The sequence below is a fragment of the Pyricularia oryzae genome, chromosome 2, assembly GCF_000002495.2.
Source record: "Pyricularia oryzae 70-15 chromosome 2, whole genome shotgun sequence".
Lineage (NCBI taxonomy): Eukaryota > Fungi > Ascomycota > Sordariomycetes > Magnaporthales > Pyriculariaceae > Pyricularia > Pyricularia oryzae.
The window spans coordinates 6,135,127-6,154,807 of NC_017850.1; the positions used below are offsets into that span (position 1 = coordinate 6,135,127).

Here is a 19,681-nt window from a genome sequence, read left to right on the forward strand (position 1 = left end):
TTGCCTTGGTTAGGAGCAGTCAAATCACCATCCCCTTGCCATATTTACAAAGTGCCGTTCGCTTAATGGGGCGCGACATGCAAGCTCTTTACTCGGTAGGTACCTAGGTACTTACCACGTACGGTAGGACCGGCTTGCCGGGTAGGTTCTTCGTAACTTCAGGCCAGGGGAGTCGGGAAATGAGATATTAGCACTGTGCCAAGCTAAGTGGACGTGAATGGACACCAGACCTCCAACCCAACCCCGCTATGACCAAGATTGGCAAGCTTCGGGGGCTGGCAGCTTTCCAAGCCAGCACACCTCTTTCATCATCATCCCACCACCGAATCTTGCCACTGGGGTGCACACACCAAGTTCCCGTTCCTGCTTTCGACGTGATTTGTAACCTTTTGTTGATTGACGATGCACACAAATAATATAAAAAATATCATCCTCAATTTTTGGCGCCACGAGGAAAGTCTAAATGCATCAACGCCCGATTTCATGCTTTTACATTGGCTCTATCATCACAAGGTTGAATAGTCAGAATCCGTACTATATATTAGTCTCATAGAACCGACTCCTGCTTTTTCCAAACCCCGAAGCACCACCGAAAGCGGCTATATATAGGCTTTACTCAAACCAGTATCGGTCAGCCCATAGTGCTTCGCGCCCACAATATCCCGTCTATCGTTGGCTCTAGCTTGGGCACGCCGACAGCATGTCCGACCTCCGGAAGCAGATCCTGCTTGGTGGCAGCAAGTCGAACGAGAGCCGCAAGACGATCTCTCGAAAGGCCAGGTCACGGCCCGAGTCCGGTCTCAATTCGAGCACAAACTCCCCCATCACATCTCCAGGCGTTTCTCGACCGAATTCACGCCCGAGCTCTCGGTATCCCTCGGAAGATGAGGATGGCAGTGACCACATGACGGACTCGGCATCGGATTCCGAATCAAGTGCCCTTTGGGAACAAAGACTGGATGCTTGTATCACCGAGCTTCCATCTCGCAAACGCAGCAGCGGCGCTGGCAGAAGTGGAATTTTAAAGGCATACCTTCATCTCATTCGTCACCATTACGCAGAGGCCAAGCTCGAAAAATCGGTGTCCGAGGTTCTCCCAAGCCTTCTCAGGAGCATCAAAAATGGAACAAGCACAGAAGAAAAGTCGTTTGCTATCAAAGCGCTTGCCGTGACTATACTCACCTATACCAACGACGACATGTGCGAGCAGATTGTCGAGACGCTCAAGAACGTTTGCGAAGATGAGAGAGACGAAGACGTGAAGGCGGATGCGCTTTACACCATGAGTATCGCCATTATCTATGGCGGTGGACTTGAAGCGGAGATGGAAGATATGCTAGAGTATCTCACCACTATAATCCAAAGTGACGGTGACCAGGTCAACGCTTTGGACAGCGGGAAGGTTGTCTCGGCTGCCCTTCAGTCCTGGGCTTTTGTGGCCACGAGCCTAGACAGTCTCGACGCGCAGAGTTACGAAGCGCTTGAAGCTTTCTCCGAGCAACTCGACAGCGGCGATGTGGATGTGCAAATATCGGCCGGAGTCAACATTGCCTTGTTGTTCGAAGTGTCACGGAATCTCGAGGAGGCTGACACTGGTGACAAGTTGAATCTTCATATTGATCCAAAGGTCCTTGTCAAGCGTATGAGCGAGCTAGCCAAGGGGTCCAAGTCGATATCCAAAAGAAGCCGCAGAAATCTGCGTTCGAGCTTCGCTAGCATCATTACCTCGCTTGAAACGAACAAGGGTCCTGGATGGCGCGATTCCGTCCCCGAGCAGCCAAAAAATGCCTATGATGAGCCAGACCCTGTTGACGACCCCACGATTCTTCGGTACCGCCACAAGCTTACGGTAGCAGGGACTACATTTTGGATTGACACATGGGCTGCCCTTATCCGTGTGGAAATGATGAAGAGGGTTCTGAAGGGGGGTTTCTTGACCCATTTCGAGGACAATCCCGTTTTTTTCAGGAGTGTTGGTGGCCTGATGCACTATGAAAGCTGACAGGTTTTTTTGGGGATTCAGAGAGAACCACAGTAGAAGCAGAAATAAATATAGTCGCAATTTATGAAATACAATACCCACTCTGGATTTGTTTTATATTTAGATACATTTTCAGCTGCAACATCATATGCTATAAGAGTGCTGTTAGGGGGCTGCTGTATCTAAACGATAGAAGAAGAGGGAGACAGAGGAGGGAAAAAAAAAAAAAAAAAAAAAGGAGTTCCAGCCTCTCGAATGACGCACATGGCACTTCGCATGGATGAACGCGATAAGACGGTCGACTGAATAGGTAGGCTTAAGCTTGTTGATAGCCAGCGCACAATTTGTGTGTAATGTGGATGGGCTGATGATGCCCAATCTTGGATTTGAGGTGGCTTGGGTGGACCTGTACTACCTTGTATCCACAAGTGGTACCTTGCCAAGCTTACCAAAAGCAGCATCTTTTACGGTATCTACCGTACAAGTGTTTACCTTGCACGCTTGTTACTAAAGGTACGCAACCTTGCGATATGCCCAAGCCTATTTCGTAGCTTGAATATAATGTAAAAACTAAGCAGCAAATAGTTGGATCGTTTCAGGGGTGCTTTCTGAATCAAAGTTTAATGTTTCGCCCTGTGATCTCCTGATCCGTAAGCCACAAGCATGCTGGGGGGGAGTCCCATCCCCAGATTGTCAAACCCGATTCGGTCGACAGACAGCGCTTACGCACTACCCAGCTTGCCAGAGACGCCAGACAGTATAAAATGACCAGGTTAACGATGTTTGTCAGGTATTAAGCTTGGGCCAATATCCACTCATGCTTTGAGATACCTTGTCTTGCTTGTCAAACAAGAGAGATGAGAAGCTGTTCAGATGGATCCAGGGTACAAGCGGGGTGGCTGGGGTTCGGGATCAGGGCGGCTCCATTCGGCTGAATTTTGATTTTTGATTCCCATGGCAACAAGAAGCAAAGCTCAAAGGTGGTACGCGGGTGATGGCTTGATATCTGAGCGCTTTTTTAAGCCATTATGGCATTTGCAATTATGTATGTATGTACCTATGACAGTGCCTTAGGAAACCCCTGATGTACATAGAAAGCCACATTTGGTTCAAAGATGTTCGAGTACGGAGTACGGAGTATGCTTACAGTAAGAACCACGAGGGAGAAAGGAGGGAGGCTTGAGAATTGCGCCTCATCAAGACCTGCTTCATTGGTCCGGGCTAGATTGGACAAAATCCTGCCCTCAGCACAATTGTGATCGCCCGCAGACTCCTGCAGCCCAAAGAATTTGGCCCGTGGCCCTTCTGGAAGCCCATTGGTCGTGATCCTCAAGCAGGGACAGCGCATCAAAGTCGCCCCCCTGTGGTGGCTCATCCCGCCGTGAAAAAAAAAAAAAAAAAAAAAAAAAAAACATCACAAAATGTCGAGTACAGTACTGTCTGTAGTCGTGCATGCAATCAAGTCCCAGTCAAGTTGGGCCGACATGGTCAATTTGGAACATTGCTTGCCATGCAGAGAGACGTTGAATTGAATTAATACAAAGACGCAACCAACGCATTCATTTGGTCGGTACTGGTGGGAAACAAACGGCCCAGGGGATCCTGCGAAATTTAGTTTTCTCAATCTCTCATTGCTTTTCAAACTTCTAGTCAGTAATTCTCCCTGCAATACGTCTCGCTCTCCCGACCTCTCCCTGTCACACATTAAACTCGCACCGCATTCACCCACTTTTTTACGTCTTTCCGCCGGGAAAAGGCTCGGTTACCTAGTCTAGTGTGCAGCAGTTTCCGTATCGCACCGCAGCGCTGGGCACATCTGAGCGCCACTGTTTGACTGTACGGCTTGGCTCCGTGGAAGATCTTGGGGGAAAGCAAAACCCCACGAACTACTGTCTGCAGCGTGGGCTTCGATGGTCAAAAGTCATTGAGATTGAGAAGAACAGGTGCCTCGGAAGAAGCAAGGAGTGAAGGGTAACGGTTTGCAGCCTGCACTGCACCCTTTCGTACCTCTATTCCGTACCTCACTTTTCTCTGTTTTCAGCACGACAAGGTTTATCTCTCACCACGTAGGTACATCATCCATCCACACTTGACCGCTGCTTCCTGCGTCCAAGCAAGGCATTGGAAAAGCCGCATACCACACCATACCTACCTACATACCTACCTACCTACCTTACGAACAATCACCTCAAACCTTGGAACGCTACCATTTATTCGTTTTCATTCGTTGTGCGTCGTCGATCTCTTTGCCTTCCAGTGTTGGTCACCTCAGACGCACCTCCTGACACTCGCGTCCCGCTACTGTTGCTCAGCTGCAAGTCGCCTACGACGGCCCACCTTGGGGGGGCTGGGGACTTGGGGGCTGGGGCTGGACCGACCTACCTTGACGTTGCACCGGTTTCCGCGGCAAGGGCACTCGCTCACCACTTTTCCCTCGTCTCCAGAATTCCAACCAATCCAGCTACTCAAGCTCCCATGTCTGGCGCCGGGTCAATTCGACAATACTTCCCTGCCCGGCATCAATACTAGCCACCCGCGTTTCTTTTTCGCACTTCATTCCCTTCTCGCATCATCCTAGAAGGGGAAAAAAAAGGGCTTCGAAGGGGGAGAGAAGGAGCCGTACACCACCGTTCGCAAACCAAGACGTCTAATCGGCGCACGACAGGGACGGGTCTTGGGTTGGCAGGCCGGCATTACGGGGATCCAAGAACGCTGGCCCTAGAAAAAAAAGGTATCCACAATGGGTGCTGATTCCAAGAAAAAAGCAGCGCCGCCTCCCCTCCCCGCTCCTACAGAGACGACCGATTCAACTATCACCTCACCAACCGAGCTCGACCTGGAATCCGATCTGGCGACCGATCTTTCAAGGCCTATCGAAGCCAAGTCGTCGTACTCGCTTCCAGACGACGGCACTCCAGTCACCATCAAGACACGCCAGAAGCACAATCGCTCTCAAACATCGCTGCTCATAGAATACTTTGAGGGTGGCAAGGGTCCTGGCGCCTCCGGCGAAGGGAGCGAGCGCAGGCCTAGCGTACGCGTGCGATTGACTCCGTCAAAGAATCGCAAGAACGATCACATTCAGATCACCGAGACCAGGAGCCGCAAGGCCTCCCTCACGAGGAAGGCGTCGGCATCGGCATCGGCCACGCCCACCGGCCCCGTCTTTGAGGGCGAGGGCCTTTCCGTCCTCGAAGGAGACGACGCTCACAGTATGAACTCATACGTGTCGGCTACAGAGGAGTCCAATGTCTCCCACCAGCCAATTGACATTGAGATTGACCGCCGGCGCCGGCGCCCCGCGAGTCCATTGATTCCGACCACCGAGAGCAGTAAGGTCTCGTATCAGCCAGGAAACATGTCGGAGATCTCAGCCATTCCCACAGACAGCTTTTTGGACGGCTCAGGTCCATCCAGCAAGTCACCCGAGAGGAGGCGAGACAAGAGTCCTTCGCGAGCTGGGAATGTGATTGCTGGCGCTACCGCTGGTCTTGCCGCGGCTGCGACTGCGGACAAGGTACGTAGCGGCCGACAAGACAAGGAGCGAGTGGTTTTGCCAAAAACCAGGGATAGAGACCGCGAGAGATCTGAGCGTAAGCACAAGAGCAAAAGTCGCACAAGCAGCACAAGCGACAAGCACAGGGACGAAGAGAAGTCGTCCCGGAGAAAATCCAGCCGCAGTCATCAGGAATCTACCGTATCGGCAGCCGACTCAAGTGTAGTTTCATCCGGCCTCACCCCTAGTCATCGTTCTGATCAATACTCTGTCCGATCTGGTACATCCAAGGCCTCATCAATCAACAACCCTAAATTACTCGAGACTGTCGAAGATGCAATTCGTCGTCTAATCCTACCGGAGCTTAATGCCTTGAAACGGGAGCAAAGCAGAAACCATGGTCGCCGCAGCTCCATCACCTCAGCCAGCGGAACATCCATATCAAGAGATGACCAAGAGTCCGACAAGCGTAGGTCAGGTGTTAGTGAGCGTTCGACCAAGCCCAGAGAGCCAAGGGACCGAGAGGCTCGCAACGTACTCCTCGAAAGTCCCGAACCGAGTATTGTTTCACAGGAATCAACACAAGAATACAGTCACGACACTGACAGTCCAGGCCATGGCAACCTCAAGGCGGCAGCAGCTGGTGCCATGGTTGGAGGGCTGGGGGCAGCAGCTATGGGTCACAACGAAGCCAGAGAGCAGCGGAAGCGTCGCCGGGCCGAAGCCAAGAACCGCCCTGCTGATAGCTATGCTGAAGAATACGACGACGAATCAGAATTCCACCCGAGGCCGCCAATGCCGCTTATGAGCGAAATTAACCCCTCCGAGCTTACGCGGACATCTATCATGTCTGCAGAGAGCGACCATCCACAATCTGCCCGCGGAGACACTCCCTCAACCCACGAAACCACCACTGGAAGGGCTGTGGGTACTTCGACAGATGACAACCTGACACCGACTATAGAACCGGCGACACTGGCTGCGCTAGGGGCGCACCATCATAATGTTTCTCATGGTGACCTTAGAGCTCTGCCACGAACCGGCACTGGTGCTACTGCAGAAGACTTTGAGAATGGACAATATGCCAACAACGACGATCGGAGGCTTGAGGAGGAGTACGATGATTATGATGAGGTGGATGACGATCAATACCCGTATGATGGGCCAGCCGGGTTCTACTACAACCAGCAGGATGTTCCTGCTCCACTTAGGTACGAGCCCTATGGACTGGAGCGTCGTGGCTTGAGCCCTATCCCAAGCGTTTCTGGATACACCGAGGGCGGAAGCGAGGTGCAGCAGAATCGCGACTCGAGAGTAACGCAGCGGACAAGTGGATCATTCTCTCCTATGAAGTCTCCTCACTATCATGCGCCTGGCACGCCTGGCTCCATACCGAGCAATATCATGAGCCGGGATTTCGATCAAGACGAGCGTAGCCTGAGAAGCTCTGGATACGACTACAGAAATCCGACCGAGAGCGAGATAGAAGGAACGTCCCCAGGCCAGGCCGTACGGGGCATTGGTGCTAACCCGAACTTTGTACACATTCCCATGGGTGTGGAGTCGGCCGTTGCCTCCCTTATTGATGGATCCATGCTCGACGGCTCGACTATGACCGATTCCGCCCGTGGAAGTGGTGGGTATGGAGCCCATAACTCGATGCGAGCCTATGATGAACAAGGGTCTCGGGATCCCTCCCGCCAGCACTCTGTAGATCAGATCCACACAAAGGGTGGCCCGGTACTTTCGCCCTCCTCGCCAGACGCCAGTAACTCGCATGCGTCTGATTTCTCGCGCGATCGCAGCCAGCCTCGATCCACATTTGCCGGCGAGTATGAGCTTGACCAATATGGTCGCAAGGTTCCTGCGTCCCAGTCATCTGAACGCCACTCTCCCACCGCTTCAGAGGCTGCCATTACCGGTGCTGCTGTTGCGGCGGCGTCCAAGGCCCTGCGTGCTAGGGAGCGCGATATGAGGACTGTCGATGAGGATGTAGAGAGAAGCTACACTGGATCTCCCGGGAACATCCCCCAGCGTAACAAGTCGTTTAAGGAACGAACCTTGGATGGCCATCAGCCGGCAAACACTCCAATGCACAGTGTCGACCGCCTGGATGAATATGACCGACCGAGAATGGGTGCCACTGGCATCCCAGATGCGGAAGACCCTCTCCCCGAGATTGGCTTCTACGAACAGTCAAATCCTTCAGTCGTCGAAGGTCGTCTCGATGGCTCGCGGCGGAGCAGCCAGGATTGGTCAGGTCAGAGGACGCCAACTCAGCTGGTTGCTGATAGAAACCAGGACGATAACTCCAGTCTTCAAGAGACACCCAAGCGAAGCGGTCACGGACTTGGGACTGCAGCTGGCGTTGCGGCTGGTGCTGCTGCCATTGCGACTGCGGCTGCCTTGGCATCGTCGCACAACCGCCAGCCGAGCCAAGAGCACGAGGACTGGCAGCGTAACTCTGACGACCGCAAGAGGGACACTCTTGTTACGAACCCCTTCGAGGGCAACAGTCCTCATGTCAACCTTCCAGGTCTTGGTGATAACGTCATGAGTGGGAGCGCACCAGTGTACCAGAACCCGGGTTTTGGTGGAGACTTTGGAACCCGCAGTCCCCTGCACAACAAAGTTGACGAGGGCTACATCTCACAGGGTGCCAACAAGACACCCGACCATGTCAGGAGTAAAGGCAAGGGAGTTGAGTTTTCTCAACACATCAACGCATCCAACATGGACGATCCGTTCTACACTCCCAAGGGAGGAAGGCACCTCAGTGGCATGTCTCAAGGATTGGGGTCACCGCTGTTTGATCCCTCTACTGGTGCCGGAATCGACCGCATAGAGTCGCAGGACATTGTTGCCCTCATGCAACATGTAAGTCCCTGGACCCACTGATAACTGCACTGTGAAGTGCGTCTGCTAACCTTCTTTTTCTCGCAGCTCATGGTCAGGGATGCTCAGCGAAGCGCTAGGGACACGGAAATCCTTATGACCCTCGTCCGGTCCGCGGCCGAGATGCGCGAGTCGTTTGAGAAAATCAAACACATGATTGCCGATTCGGAAGACGTAATCATCCGCGAGGTCGAAGAGAACACCGAGAAGACAGTTACCCGTCATCTCGGTGGGCCGAGGCCATTCCCCGGCAGCGTCAGTGGAGCTCGGTCTCCCATGCAGACCGCTGGAGGTTCTCAAGCTGGGACTGAAGAACTCCGCACCAAGAAACAAAATCTCTTCCGCAGAGCCCTCAAAGGCCTGAGCACCAAGGGAAACAACGATCTCGGGAGGATCGAGGACATGCTTATGCAGCTCCTTACCGAGGTTGACACCTTGAAGACGCAGACAGCCGTCCGTAGTGGCAGTGCGGGTGCAGGAGGGTTCACCCCTCCTGGTGCCGACGTACAGTCTTTCGATAACCTGCAGCCTGCGGTTCAGTACGAGCACGACCGTGGCTATGAACCCGAAGGCCATGCAGGCACCTCGACCGCTAGCCACGCAAGCCAGTCAGGTCATCTTTCAATTCCGCAAGCCCGTGCCGGTTCGAAGCTTGGCTACGACCGCAAGTTTTCTGACCACCGTATCAGCACGGTCCCGGAGGCCAATGAGGAAGACTTTGAACATCGCACACCCGAGCGCGGATACCAGCTCCAGGAACAGTACGCCAATCCGGAAATGGCTAACATTGCGCGGTCCCGCAACGTTTCAGGTGGAAGCATGTCTATTTCTACGCCGCCGCTCCCTGGGCCGGCGCAGGGCTCGATGAGCAACGAGAACACTCCTCAGGACAAGAGTAAAAAGCACAAGTCATCCGGCTCATCCAACTGGTTCCCCAAAATTTCGCGCTGGTCAGAGACGACGACATCCAGCGTAGGGAGGGTCTTCCGCAGCAGCAAGGACTCAAAGAAAGACGCAGACTGGAGCTACGACGGCGACCCACACGTTGATCCATACGGGGATGACAAGCTTCACTCGGGCTTCTCACAGGATGCTCTTCCTGAGCCCGAAGACCCCAAATACAAGGCTCACCGTGACTCGCTGAACTTGCAGCATCCCAGGCCGCGACAGCAAGCCCACAAGGTCGCCATAGAGACCCAAGCCGAAGACTATAGCGTGCCTAGGTCACCGAATTCAGCAAACTGGGCAGACTCTGCCACAAGCTTGAATCGCCTCCAGGGCCAAGCGGCCAACATGCGACCGCATCGTTATAGTGACATGTCCGCTTCAGCTCAGCAGGAGCACCAGCCACAGTTCTGGGGCTCTTCGCCAATCCCGGCCGCACTCTCGCCGTCAGGACCCCCTCGTCCGCCCAAGGAGCCCCTGGACGGCCGATCGACGCCACAGAAGTCGAACCGTATTTCCAAGCTGCAGAAGGGGAGCCCGAGCCCGCTCCCCTTCCACAGTGTGGAGAGCGGCTATGGTACCGCTACGCATGCCAGCTACAACGAGAGCCCACGTTTGGAGAACAGGAACCTAAGCGGTGCACTTGGTGGCGTCCCCGCCCGACGGCCTAGTGGGCCCAGGGCCATGACACCTAAGAGTGACGACGACAGGCGCCGGAAGCGAGGTATGTTTGATTTGATTTTTTAAATGTGATTCCGTTTACCTAAGCAGGAAATGATGCTAACATACTTTCTCCCAGACACCTTTGGATCTATTGCCTCGCAAGAATCAGAGACCTTTTAGGTGTGTCAAAGGGCAAAAAAGAAAACAATAAAAAAATATAAAAATAAAGGCTCACCAGAGCTTCTCATTCTACCCTCCCAGTGGATATGATCCCTGGACGCATATATTTGCAACAAAACCATGGACACCAAGGTCACTCCAGGCTCGTGCGTCAATCACGCCATTGAAACAATTCGACATAATCATTGCCTTTCGACACCATCTTTTACATAACGATTCTCTTTCCAAAGTCATGTTGCCCAGCATCAAGATATTCCCGTTTTGTTACTTATGATAATCACAGTTTCTCTGTCTGAATACTTTCAAGAGCAAGCGTTGTATAGAGGGTTTGCTGCGTGGTCTTTTTTGTGACCTTGTTTTTTCTCATACTTTTTCACTATCACCGCATTGCATTCTCACCAAGATTTTAATGGCCATATGCCCAGTGCATAAGCGGCAGCCAAGATATTTATATTCTTCTCCGGAAGATGGTTGGGTTCAGACGGACGGGGGGTTTTCATGAGGTCAAAAGGGTCTTTTTTTTCAGTGCAGTCACCTGCCAAATCCCATCATCAAACAAAAGCAGGGTTTTGGTGTTTAGTTTAGATAGGATAGTATAAGGGTTTCGGGAAGGACTTTCGGATGGGGGTCCTTTGTCCTGTTACTCAGCGATGATTTATGACAATAACCGCCACGCATTTTCAGGTGGTATAATGGGCAACTGAAGCTTCTGTGCATCTATCTCTGTGTATTACTCATGTCATGTTGATTCCTGCGCGGAAAACAAATACCCCCTTGATCACATAATCGCTCAGGGCCAAGTTAGGAGACAAGAGCCGATCTCTCTGGTGGTATCAGCTCGGGAGCCAAGATTGATATGACACGGGTGACAAGAGGGAGGCAAGCATGGGTACAAAAGTTCATGTAGCTATGTGTGCAGAGATATAAGATGCCGGAGCTCGATTGGGAGCCAGCGTTGACTGTGGAGTGGGCAGCAGGCTTTGAAAGTTGGCTTCTGCAATTCATTTGGGAAATATGCAACGACGATAGTGACGACGAGGTCAGGGAGGTGGACAAGAAACCTATCTCCATTTACCTAAGGTACCTCACAGAGCCTGCCTCCTTCGTTTTGTACCTTCCTTACACGCCATCAAGTGCGTGCCTACCTAACTTAGGTATGTAGGTACCTAGAGGTACCCATATCCTACTAGATACTCTTTACTTATGCCGAGCCCACGGGTTTTAAATAAGCCCATAACATCTGCGGATCAAGTTCACAACTAACCCGCAACAAAGTGCACATTTCGGGTTGATCTGGTCAGCTCTCAAAGGTCATGTGCGCTTCCGCGAGAATTCAAGGATGCCCAACTCGGCCGCGTTTTTTTTTTTTTTTTTTTTTTTTTCTAATGGAAATGCCGCCTCCCGTCTCTCCGACACTCAACTTTATACATTCTCGAAATTCGAGCATCCGGTCCGTCAGATTCACAAGGAAAATCACGTCAAAAGGATCAAATTTGTCTATTCCAGCGAATAAGAGCTTGTGGCGGCCTGAAAGAGACGGCTACCTGCAGCAGACAATCCCACGTACCCCCCGCCCACAACTATTTCATCAATGCACCCTCTGATCATGAGTGTCGTGTCGTATGGTTCTCGACTCGCCCAAGTGTCCAACGGCATATCACTTCCGTGAAAAGAGGGGGGCGACTGGCATGTTATGTTCATCATCACCCTGGGGCTGGTATATGTAAGTACCTACCTACGTAGGTATCTAATCTAACCTCAGGGCATTTATCTTCCAAGAACCTTGATGGTGTGCTTTTTATCCTGGCCAGTCGGTTCGGCTCTGAACTATTTTTTTTCCTGACCGGTTTTCACTTTATGCAGTTCACAATCTCGTTTCGGGTTCTCGGAGAGATAATAAAGGAAATTGTGGTGTACGGTACGTTCCGCACAGCTCTCTGCCGCCTTGAGTTCGATCGAGATGGACGCACTGCCGCCGGTAGGCCGAGTGAATTGAGAGGCGGAACACGCCTCTCTGCGATCAACCGATGGCTTCCCTCTCGACTAGTGCTCAAATTACTGTACCGGTACACTTAAGTTGTTCAACCCACCCTAGCTCGGGAGTTTCTCCGAGAACCTATGGTTGACATGATACTATTTGGTCTACAACAGTAGGCGGGTGACACCTCTTCACGTATTCGGGTCGTCTTGTGAGAGGTTCCTGGTTCGAGGTTAGTTTTCGTTGCTTTTTCAAGCAGGATCATGCGCGGACGGCTTTCCGAACTCTTGGATAGGGGAAAAAATGTGGCGCTTGTTTGTTATGATTCTGTTGCACTCCGGCTACGGAACGAACACCACACCTTGCACCCCATGCATTTGCATGGCACGCAGCTGCAGGCCGTGTCTTCGGCCCCGCCGCGCGCGGTAGAACATGGAAGCAATCTCTCTTGGCGCCTCACTTCTTTTAGTAGAAGCGCTAAAAGCCTGGTGTGGGGTTGCCGCCGGCAATGACATACGCAACTAACACGCACCAACAGCTCGGGTGACTTTGGCGCACCAGTCGACCCGCAGTCCTGCTATTCTGGACGAGGCTCAAACGAACAAGGGCGATATGCCAGAAAAGCTCACCCCCGGAGTCTCGGGATGGATGAGTGGTCTAACATACTCGACAATACAGCCGCTGTGATGAGATGTCTCTATTTGGTGGTGACATGGCCCACGTCTCCATCCAAGACGGGCTGCAACTTGGTTCCTGTCGTTGCACATACACCCCGATCGGTCAGATAGCAGAAAACTTAGGCGCCAAACAAATTGTTTACATCTGAGCAGAAGCGGTGAGAGAGAAACTGGCTGTCCTCCCCTCTCTCGTCTTGGCTGATGGCTGATCTGATACCTCCATCCCTCCGTCATCAACGCTGACAAACTCTCCGTAGCTTGCTCACCGGTGTTAGGGCCATGTCGACCAATCGGTCTATATGGACTAACAATGTTTTCGCCCGGGTGTGTAAATGAGAAACTTGGTTCCCGACTACTATATAAGAGAAGGAAGGAGCCTAGTCCAGCCACATCTTCCTTCTATCCGCCAGGGCGTTAATTATCTCGAATCATTTTACGTATTGTCAATTTATTGTCCCTACATATATCATCCAGGCATCACGCTACCCAACAAGTCCATCTGCTCTAAATCCATACCTCAGAAGTCTTCCGTCCCCCAGGTGCTTCCTGACAGACACGGTCTTGGTTTTCGAATCTTTACATCCTGAGCAAACCCCTGCGCGAGAAACAAAAAGATGCCCTCGAGTAACCAGGAGCGCCAGCGCCAGCGCCAACAACAGCAACAGCAGGCACAGCAGCAGGCGCAAGAGCAGCAGCAAAACATCAACTCATGGCCGCGGCCAGAGTGTTGCGGTCACTTTGCCGATGCCTACGGCAATTTTGCAGTGCCACGTAGCTGTGAGAATGAGGATTGCAACATGAGAGGGTACGGTATAAATCTAATTCTTTGAAATGTCCTATATTTCGGCAGAAGTTTATTATACCGTATGCTTACACTGGCGTCCCTCATATAGTATCCAGACAGGATCGTTCTGCTGTCCAGACTGCAACAATACGAAGCTCATCTGGGAGTTCTGCGGATGCGAACCTTTGCTCGCAGCTGACACCCACAGCTACGGACTCGCAAACGATGAACAAACTCAAGCGGCTGCCACCAACGTGGGCAGGTCAGATGAGCCAGACACGAGAAATCGCAGAGTCTCCCGACGCGGCGGGGAGAGACGCAGCGTCGACAGGCCGTGACGGTGTTAAGAACACGGCCCAAAACATTCGCATCGATACGATTTGCGCTTTATTGACTTACATACGCTCTCCGGATGTTACGAAATGCGATTTTTCACGACGTACAAATCTCTTCTCACAATTCTCGCCCGACATATCCCATTGATTATTGTTTTTCTTTTTTTTTTTTCTTTTCTGGCCAGTTTTCGAGAGATATCCCATAGAGTTGATTGTACACACATAATATTGGTTTTCTTTTTTGGACTTGCTGAGGCCAGGTTCACATGGGACAGTCTCTATTTCTCTATTTTGATGTTACCCTTTATGATGTGATGGTTCTTGAGTTATCATTGATGAGTGTTTGCTTTTTCCATATACCGTATCTGTTGCTTGATAGTTCTTGAATTACGTATATTTGAAACAACGCTTATCCAGGATGTGCACCGATCTTGAAGGCTGTAGTTCTACATTACATGGTATATGTCTTTTGACAATACTTGGGTTGGCGACTCTTAAAACGAGAAATGTATACATGCCCAACCTAGGAGCCGACCGCATGTGATGTCACGCAGCCCAGGTGGTGATGCCTTCCAAGCCATATTGAACTGTGTAACCTGTTGATACTATACCTACCTACCTCCTGCCAACAGTCAACGCATAGTGAGTATGTTGAATTAACTTTTTCCCTTTTTTTCATCGAGCACCAAAACTTCCACAGCCTATAATCCCAGTAGTAAAACACGCGAGCAATCAATATATCTTCACCGCCGAAGCCATAGCTACTTGCAAAGTGGCTTGATCACGCAGCCTGGTAGGCTCCCCATATCCCGAAATAAAGACGAAAGAAAGACGCCACCGATTCTCTTGCATTGCGTTATGCGGCCCCTCCCTTTAAACCACACCCCCCTTTTTTCTGTCATGTTTGTTGCCGGGCGGAAGAAAATTGCAAACGTTCCGTCACCCGATGAACCGCTGCAGAGCAACCATTTCCCAATGAATTTGATGGGCTCTTTATTTGGAGCATTGAATTTCGGGCTCCTGTGCATGAGCTGGAGGGGGGGTACACCTGCGTATACACAAGAGCAAGATGCACTTTCTCACACACACACACATACCTATTTCAGCCCGGGCGAGTTTCGCTCTGCAAAGAGTTCCCCTTTTCTTCCCACACGGTGTTTGTAGCTCCACTCCTGCTTGTGCCATGTGCTCAGAGACAAGCGGGAACAAGAGCGCGGTGGGCCGCACCCTATCGTGTGTACCACCAACGACAACTGCCTCTTTTTTTCTCTTTTTTTCCCCTCTTATTCATTAGTTTTTGTTATCAGTTGCTACTTGCTGTTAAAGTGCTACCAAAATTAAATAGTAAGTAGACTGGAGCGATGTCCCGCTATTGCTCGTGTGATATCCCTCAGCTGGCCCCTCGTCCCGCTCGCGTGTCTTCTTTCTTCCCCTTATCGCCGTTGCACCGGATTAACCGATGACGAGAGGGGCAGAGAGCTGTGAAAGGTTTGGTCGCTCCCTTCCTCCCAAGACGAAAAAAAAGAAGACTATGTTTTGCTGGGCAAGGCGGTGTGTCCTCTGTCCTCTTTGTACCTTGGTGTGCCTGGCTAGCTCGTCCGTAGGTTCCGGTTAGCGATACGCCACAAGAAAAAAAGCTCGTGAAACCACCATCGTCTGTTAAAAAAAAAAAAAAAAAAAAAAAAAAAAAAAAACCAGCACTACTACTGTTACATCTATGCCATGTGTGGACGGCACGCGGGTCAGGTGGTTGTCTCGGGTGGACTGCACGTGCAGCTGTGCTATTCTCGGGTCCCCTCTCTTTTGGTTCTGTAAACGCAACTTATCATGGATCCTTGACATACTGACTGAAAAGGCTTTTCAGCTGCAAATAGGAAGGCATCACTTGCGTGCAGACCGGAATGTGTCATAGTCTGTGTCCAAGTTGGACCTCAGTAGTAGTAAGATTGAGTTGCGCTCGTGCAATGATGATATGGCGAGTCTGCGCAGATCTTGTACAAATCTAATCCATCCCTCTAATTCCCGTATGAGAAACAACATGTACAACTTCCCGGCTTTTCCCTCCTCCAGGAAGCAAGTAGAAACACCTGGTTTTCTAAATCCAAGCTGGACAAGCCTCACAATCACTCATCGCCATCATCTGATGTGTGACTTGTGCCGTTTAATGCCAGTTTTTCCTTCACAATCTTGGGAACTTCGAAAACAAAGGCGCCGTTCTGACCACCCTTGATTCGCTTCCACCGCCCAAGGCGATGTTCCTTTCCAACCGCAGCAACAACGCAGATGCCGTCTTTGCCGCGGTCTCCTCGTTCAAAGACCGATAGGTCGTTGACGATACCTTTTATGAGCTTGCTGTGACTGCTGTTGCCGTTCGTAATGGCCTTTCCGTTGCTTTTGTCCTTGTCAGAAGCACTCGTGTCTTGGCTTTGCTCTAGGGGTTCTCCTAGTACGCCGGCAGCTTCAAGTTTCTTCTTGTCGTCGCTTAACCTCCAGATCCGCACACAGCCATCCCAGCTGCCGCTCAAAATGAGATCCGAGTATGGAATCGTGCGTAATGCAGTGATCCAGCGCGGTTGAGGTGGTGGTATTACTTTGGGGTCCGGAGATTTATCTGCTGAGGCAGCCTCCAGGGGCAATGGAGGTTCAAGGCCGTGAGCTAGAGGAAGGACAAATACAGGTCTTTTCTTCTGTAAACTCCACAGCGAGATAGAACCGTTGTCGCTGCCAGTTACAAACAGCTCATCATCTAGCATGGCGATTCGGTCCACGTTGCCCTCATGTGCGAGCGACTTCGGATCCACACCCTCCGGGCAGTTGTTCTTTTTGTTCAGTGTAGTCCCACCGCCACCACGAAACACAAGCTGTGATTCCTCAACGACCTTCCACAATCGTGCAGTGCGGTCTCGTGCACCTGCCGAGACGCAACGCTCTTGAGCCAGAGCGTCAATATCAACTACATGATCCTGGTGGCCGAATAGCGTCTCAATGTACGCCAGGTTGTCGATGTTCCACACCTTGACCGTCCTGTCTCGCGAGCCAGAGTAGAGTTGATTTGTCCCCCTCTGAAAGGCCAAACTGGTCACGGCGTCTCGGTGATGAGTCAGGGCGCGGACTGGCTTAAGTGTCTGCGCGTCGTGGACAACTATGCGCTTGTCTGCGCCGGCTGTCACCACCCATTTGCCGTCTTGAGACGCCGCCACGGCTAGTATCGCTCCCGTGTGCCCGTGATAGCTCTTATCGCTGGCTTTCCTGCTGTCACCCCGAAGGCTCGCAACCTTTTCCGGTCGTCGTTTCGGTGGTGCGTTGGGCTTTTTGGACTTCTTTCTGGTCGTCTGCGGCCACTGGTATTGAGGAAGATCCTGAAGCTTCCATTTACTCAGGAACATGTCTTTTGTGACTAGATAGGCGTAAGGAGGGCAAGTGGCCACGCCAGTGACGTTCTCGGGGTTCCACCGAAATCCAGTCTGGTATGTTTTCGGGTAGTCGAGCTCGCGAGCCACGTGTCGGTATACCTTCCCCTTTGACTCGGCAACGTCCTCCTTGAGCCGCTCGGCGATGATATCCCTGTCGATCTCTTCGGCATCGAATGCATATTCATCCTCAGCAGCAACTTCCTGCCTCACGTTATCAAGATACCGCTCGGCGAGCCTCAGGCGGCGCTCGGCGGCAGTCTCCCCTTCACGCTCTGAATCGTCGTCCGAGCCGGAACCAGCCTCAAAGTCATCTGCATCCTGGTCCTGGTCATTGTCGGAGTCGGAGTCGCTGCCTGATATCGATTCGTCACGTTCCACCCTTTTTTTGGCCGGAGCTGCGGAGCTAGCCTTGTCTCTTGATTTGGACGGCTGAGCTTTCGACGGCCTAGAACCGCTGGTTGCAAGTCTCTTTTTGGGATTTTCAGGGGCTCCGGTACGTTTTCGCTTTTGAGCGCCGGGGACAGTAAAAAAAGAAGACATTGTTCTGTTGAGAAGCCTTCAATGGGTGGAGGTTGTAATACTACCTCGTCTGCATCTTGGGAGACTTTTTTTTTTTTTTTTGCTGCGGTCTCCTCCCAAAGGCGGTCCAGCGCATGTCGCCCGAGAAATTTTTGGCGGGGAGTACAGTCAAAAAAAAAGTCGCTGAAATCATTGGTGGGGCAGTGAGTTAATCCTATTGGTTGTCAGTTACATGGGTAGCCTGATCGGATCATTTTCCTGGGTCAGCCCCACCAAAGTTGTTCCGGCAGGCGGTAGCGGAGGTGCGCGTCAACGGTTGGTTTGTGCTTGGAGGGACTGGCTGTCACCGATGCTAAGAGCTGGGGATGTTGTTGCCCCATCACGGAGCTTCCACGAGCAGACGAGTAAATTGGCCAGCGACAACTAAGCTCCGCAACCAGCAGACGCAAAACATCCCAACCTCTAATCACAGCTTCGCAGAACACACTCAATATGTAAGTCTGTCGGACGGTAAATCTGTGACTCTTTGCAGTTATTAACAAGCTTCTAGGGAGGTTCTTTTGGGGATCACGGGCAAGGACTTCACCTTGATCGCAGCATCCAAGGCTGCGATGCGGGGAGCCACCGTTCTTAAGGCATCTGACGACAAGACGAGGCCACTCAACAAGCACACCATGATTGCATTTTCGGGCGAGCCTGGAGACACCAGTATGCTTTTCATGTTACCTCTTACCGCGGAGATTCAAATCGGATTAATGCTAACCGCTGCGGTATACCATCGTTGCCAGTCCAGTTTGCGGAGTACATCATGGCAAACGCGAAGCTCTATTCGATGCGTAACGAGACCGATCTTTCACCGTCCGCATTGGCGCATTACGTCCGTGGCGAGCTTGCCTCGAGCTTGAGGTCGCGGAAGCCATACACAGTCAACCTCCTCTTGGGCGGTGTCGACCCCATCACACACAAGCCGAGCCTCTACTGGCTGGACTACCTTGCGGCTCTGGCGCCGGTCCCATATGCTGCGCATGGATATGCTCAGTAAGATTCCCCATTTTCGTAAAAGGTCTTATGCAGGCTTTTGGCCTGAAATATTCATGTCTGACCACGATCCATTCGTTTTTAACAACAGGTACTACTGCCTCTCCATCCTCGACAAACATCACCATCCCGATATCACCCTGCACCAGGGTATCAAGATCCTGACTATGTGCACCGACGAGCTGAAGAGGAGATTACCGATTGACTTCAAAGGAATGGTGGTGAAGGCGGTGACAAAGGATGGAATCCGAGACATCGAATTTGATGATGACAAGATTGTCAAGAGTGCTTGAAGCTGTTTGTCGGAGCCAATCCCCGGCACCTTCTTCACGTCATTTTCGCGGACTGCAGGCGCTTTGTACTATTAGAATCGGCGTAGACTGGACTGGGTTTTAACGGCGACAGAAAATCAATGACAATCATGATGAAATCAGTACACCTAGTTAGGATGCTACCGGGTGGTGGGTTGCCCATAGGCGGAAGTGCAAGTGAGAAGCTAAATGTGACAACGGTAATGTTATAGTATGATGTTACAATTAAAATAGTGAAGCATACTGGGGTCAGGGCAGGGATTGCGCTGTTAACATCACAATGTACGGTCCATGACCTCGTTCTTAATCTTCGTACGTGTTACGTCGTAGGTTATCTACCTACCTCGCTAGCATGCCTGATGAGAATGGACGGACAGAGGTCACGACAAGAGTCGCGTTTAATCTTGTAGAATAGTGTATATGATGATTTCAGATAAGTGAGGTAGGTACCAAGGTATGCAGAACT

The 19,681-nt window shown here is 51.5% G+C and overlaps 6 protein-coding genes across 6 annotated transcripts; 5 read left to right on the plus strand and 1 right to left on the minus strand.

The window, feature by feature from the left end:
- The first annotated feature begins 227 nt into the window (after positions 1-227).
- Positions 228-2,198, plus strand: MGG_07026 (uncharacterized protein). The gene has a single exon (XM_003715160.1). The coding sequence runs from the start codon at positions 701-703 to the stop codon at positions 2,000-2,002; it is 1,302 nt and encodes a 433-aa protein (XP_003715208.1). The 5' UTR covers positions 228-700; the 3' UTR covers positions 2,003-2,198.
- A 1,031-nt stretch (positions 2,199-3,229) lies between these two features.
- Positions 3,230-10,903, plus strand: MGG_07027 (uncharacterized protein). The gene is made up of 4 exons (XM_003715161.1): positions 3,230-4,047; positions 4,426-8,354; positions 8,421-10,041; positions 10,117-10,903. The coding sequence occupies exons 2-4, from the start codon at positions 4,722-4,724 to the stop codon at positions 10,158-10,160; spliced, it is 5,298 nt and encodes a 1,765-aa protein (XP_003715209.1). The 5' UTR covers positions 3,230-4,047; positions 4,426-4,721; the 3' UTR covers positions 10,161-10,903.
- A 185-nt stretch (positions 10,904-11,088) lies between these two features.
- MGG_15071 (uncharacterized protein) lies at positions 11,089-13,386 on the plus strand (the record flags this gene model as incomplete). The annotated part of the gene is made up of 5 exons (XM_003715162.1): positions 11,089-11,293; positions 11,677-11,883; positions 12,024-12,078; positions 12,312-12,370; positions 12,677-13,386. 5 exons carry the CDS (start codon positions 11,089-11,091, stop codon positions 12,823-12,825), a joined length of 675 nt encoding a protein of 224 aa, XP_003715210.1. The 3' UTR covers positions 12,826-13,386.
- Positions 13,387-13,429: 43 nt separating this feature from the next.
- MGG_07029 (uncharacterized protein) lies at positions 13,430-14,152 on the plus strand (the record flags this gene model as incomplete). The annotated part of the gene is made up of 2 exons (XM_003715163.1): positions 13,430-13,592; positions 13,709-14,152. 2 exons carry the CDS (start codon positions 13,430-13,432, stop codon positions 14,080-14,082), a joined length of 537 nt encoding a protein of 178 aa, XP_003715211.1. The 3' UTR covers positions 14,083-14,152.
- Positions 14,153-15,867: 1,715 nt separating this feature from the next.
- Positions 15,868-18,020, minus strand: MGG_07030 (uncharacterized protein). Its single transcript, XM_003715164.1, has one exon. The coding sequence runs from the start codon at positions 17,885-17,887 to the stop codon at positions 16,058-16,060; it is 1,830 nt and encodes a 609-aa protein (XP_003715212.1). The 5' UTR covers positions 17,888-18,020; the 3' UTR covers positions 15,868-16,057.
- Positions 18,021-18,204: 184 nt separating this feature from the next.
- On the plus strand, positions 18,205-19,470 carry MGG_07031 (proteasome subunit beta type-2). Its single transcript, XM_003715165.1, has 4 exons — positions 18,205-18,360; positions 18,417-18,574; positions 18,655-18,904; positions 18,996-19,470. Coding segments are annotated over exons 1-4 (612 nt in total). The 5' UTR covers positions 18,205-18,358; the 3' UTR covers positions 19,198-19,470.
- The last annotated feature ends 211 nt before the right edge of the window (positions 19,471-19,681 follow it).

Excerpts from the sequence above, each read along its gene's own strand:
- MGG_07031 (XM_003715165.1), top strand. Across the intron at positions 18,575-18,654 it reads GGGCGAGCCTGGAGACACCA|TCCAGTTTGCGGAGTACATC; the intron begins GTATGCTTTTCA and ends CATCGTTGCCAG. Across the intron at positions 18,905-18,995 it reads GCTGCGCATGGATATGCTCA|GTACTACTGCCTCTCCATCC; the intron begins GTAAGATTCCCC and ends TTTTAACAACAG.
- MGG_07027 (XM_003715161.1), top strand. The coding sequence starts at position 4,722 with ATGGGTGCTGATTCCAAGAAAAAAGCAGCGCCGCCTCCCCTCCCCGCT. Across the intron at positions 8,355-8,420 it reads TTGTTGCCCTCATGCAACAT|CTCATGGTCAGGGATGCTCA; the intron begins GTAAGTCCCTGG and ends TTTTTCTCGCAG. Across the intron at positions 10,042-10,116 it reads CGACAGGCGCCGGAAGCGAG|ACACCTTTGGATCTATTGCC; the intron begins GTATGTTTGATT and ends ACTTTCTCCCAG.
- MGG_07026 (XM_003715160.1), top strand. The coding sequence starts at position 701 with ATGTCCGACCTCCGGAAGCAGATCCTGCTTGGTGGCAGCAAGTCGAAC.
- MGG_07030 (XM_003715164.1), bottom strand. The coding sequence starts at position 17,887 with ATGTCTTCTTTTTTTACTGTCCCCGGCGCTCAAAAGCGAAAACGTACC.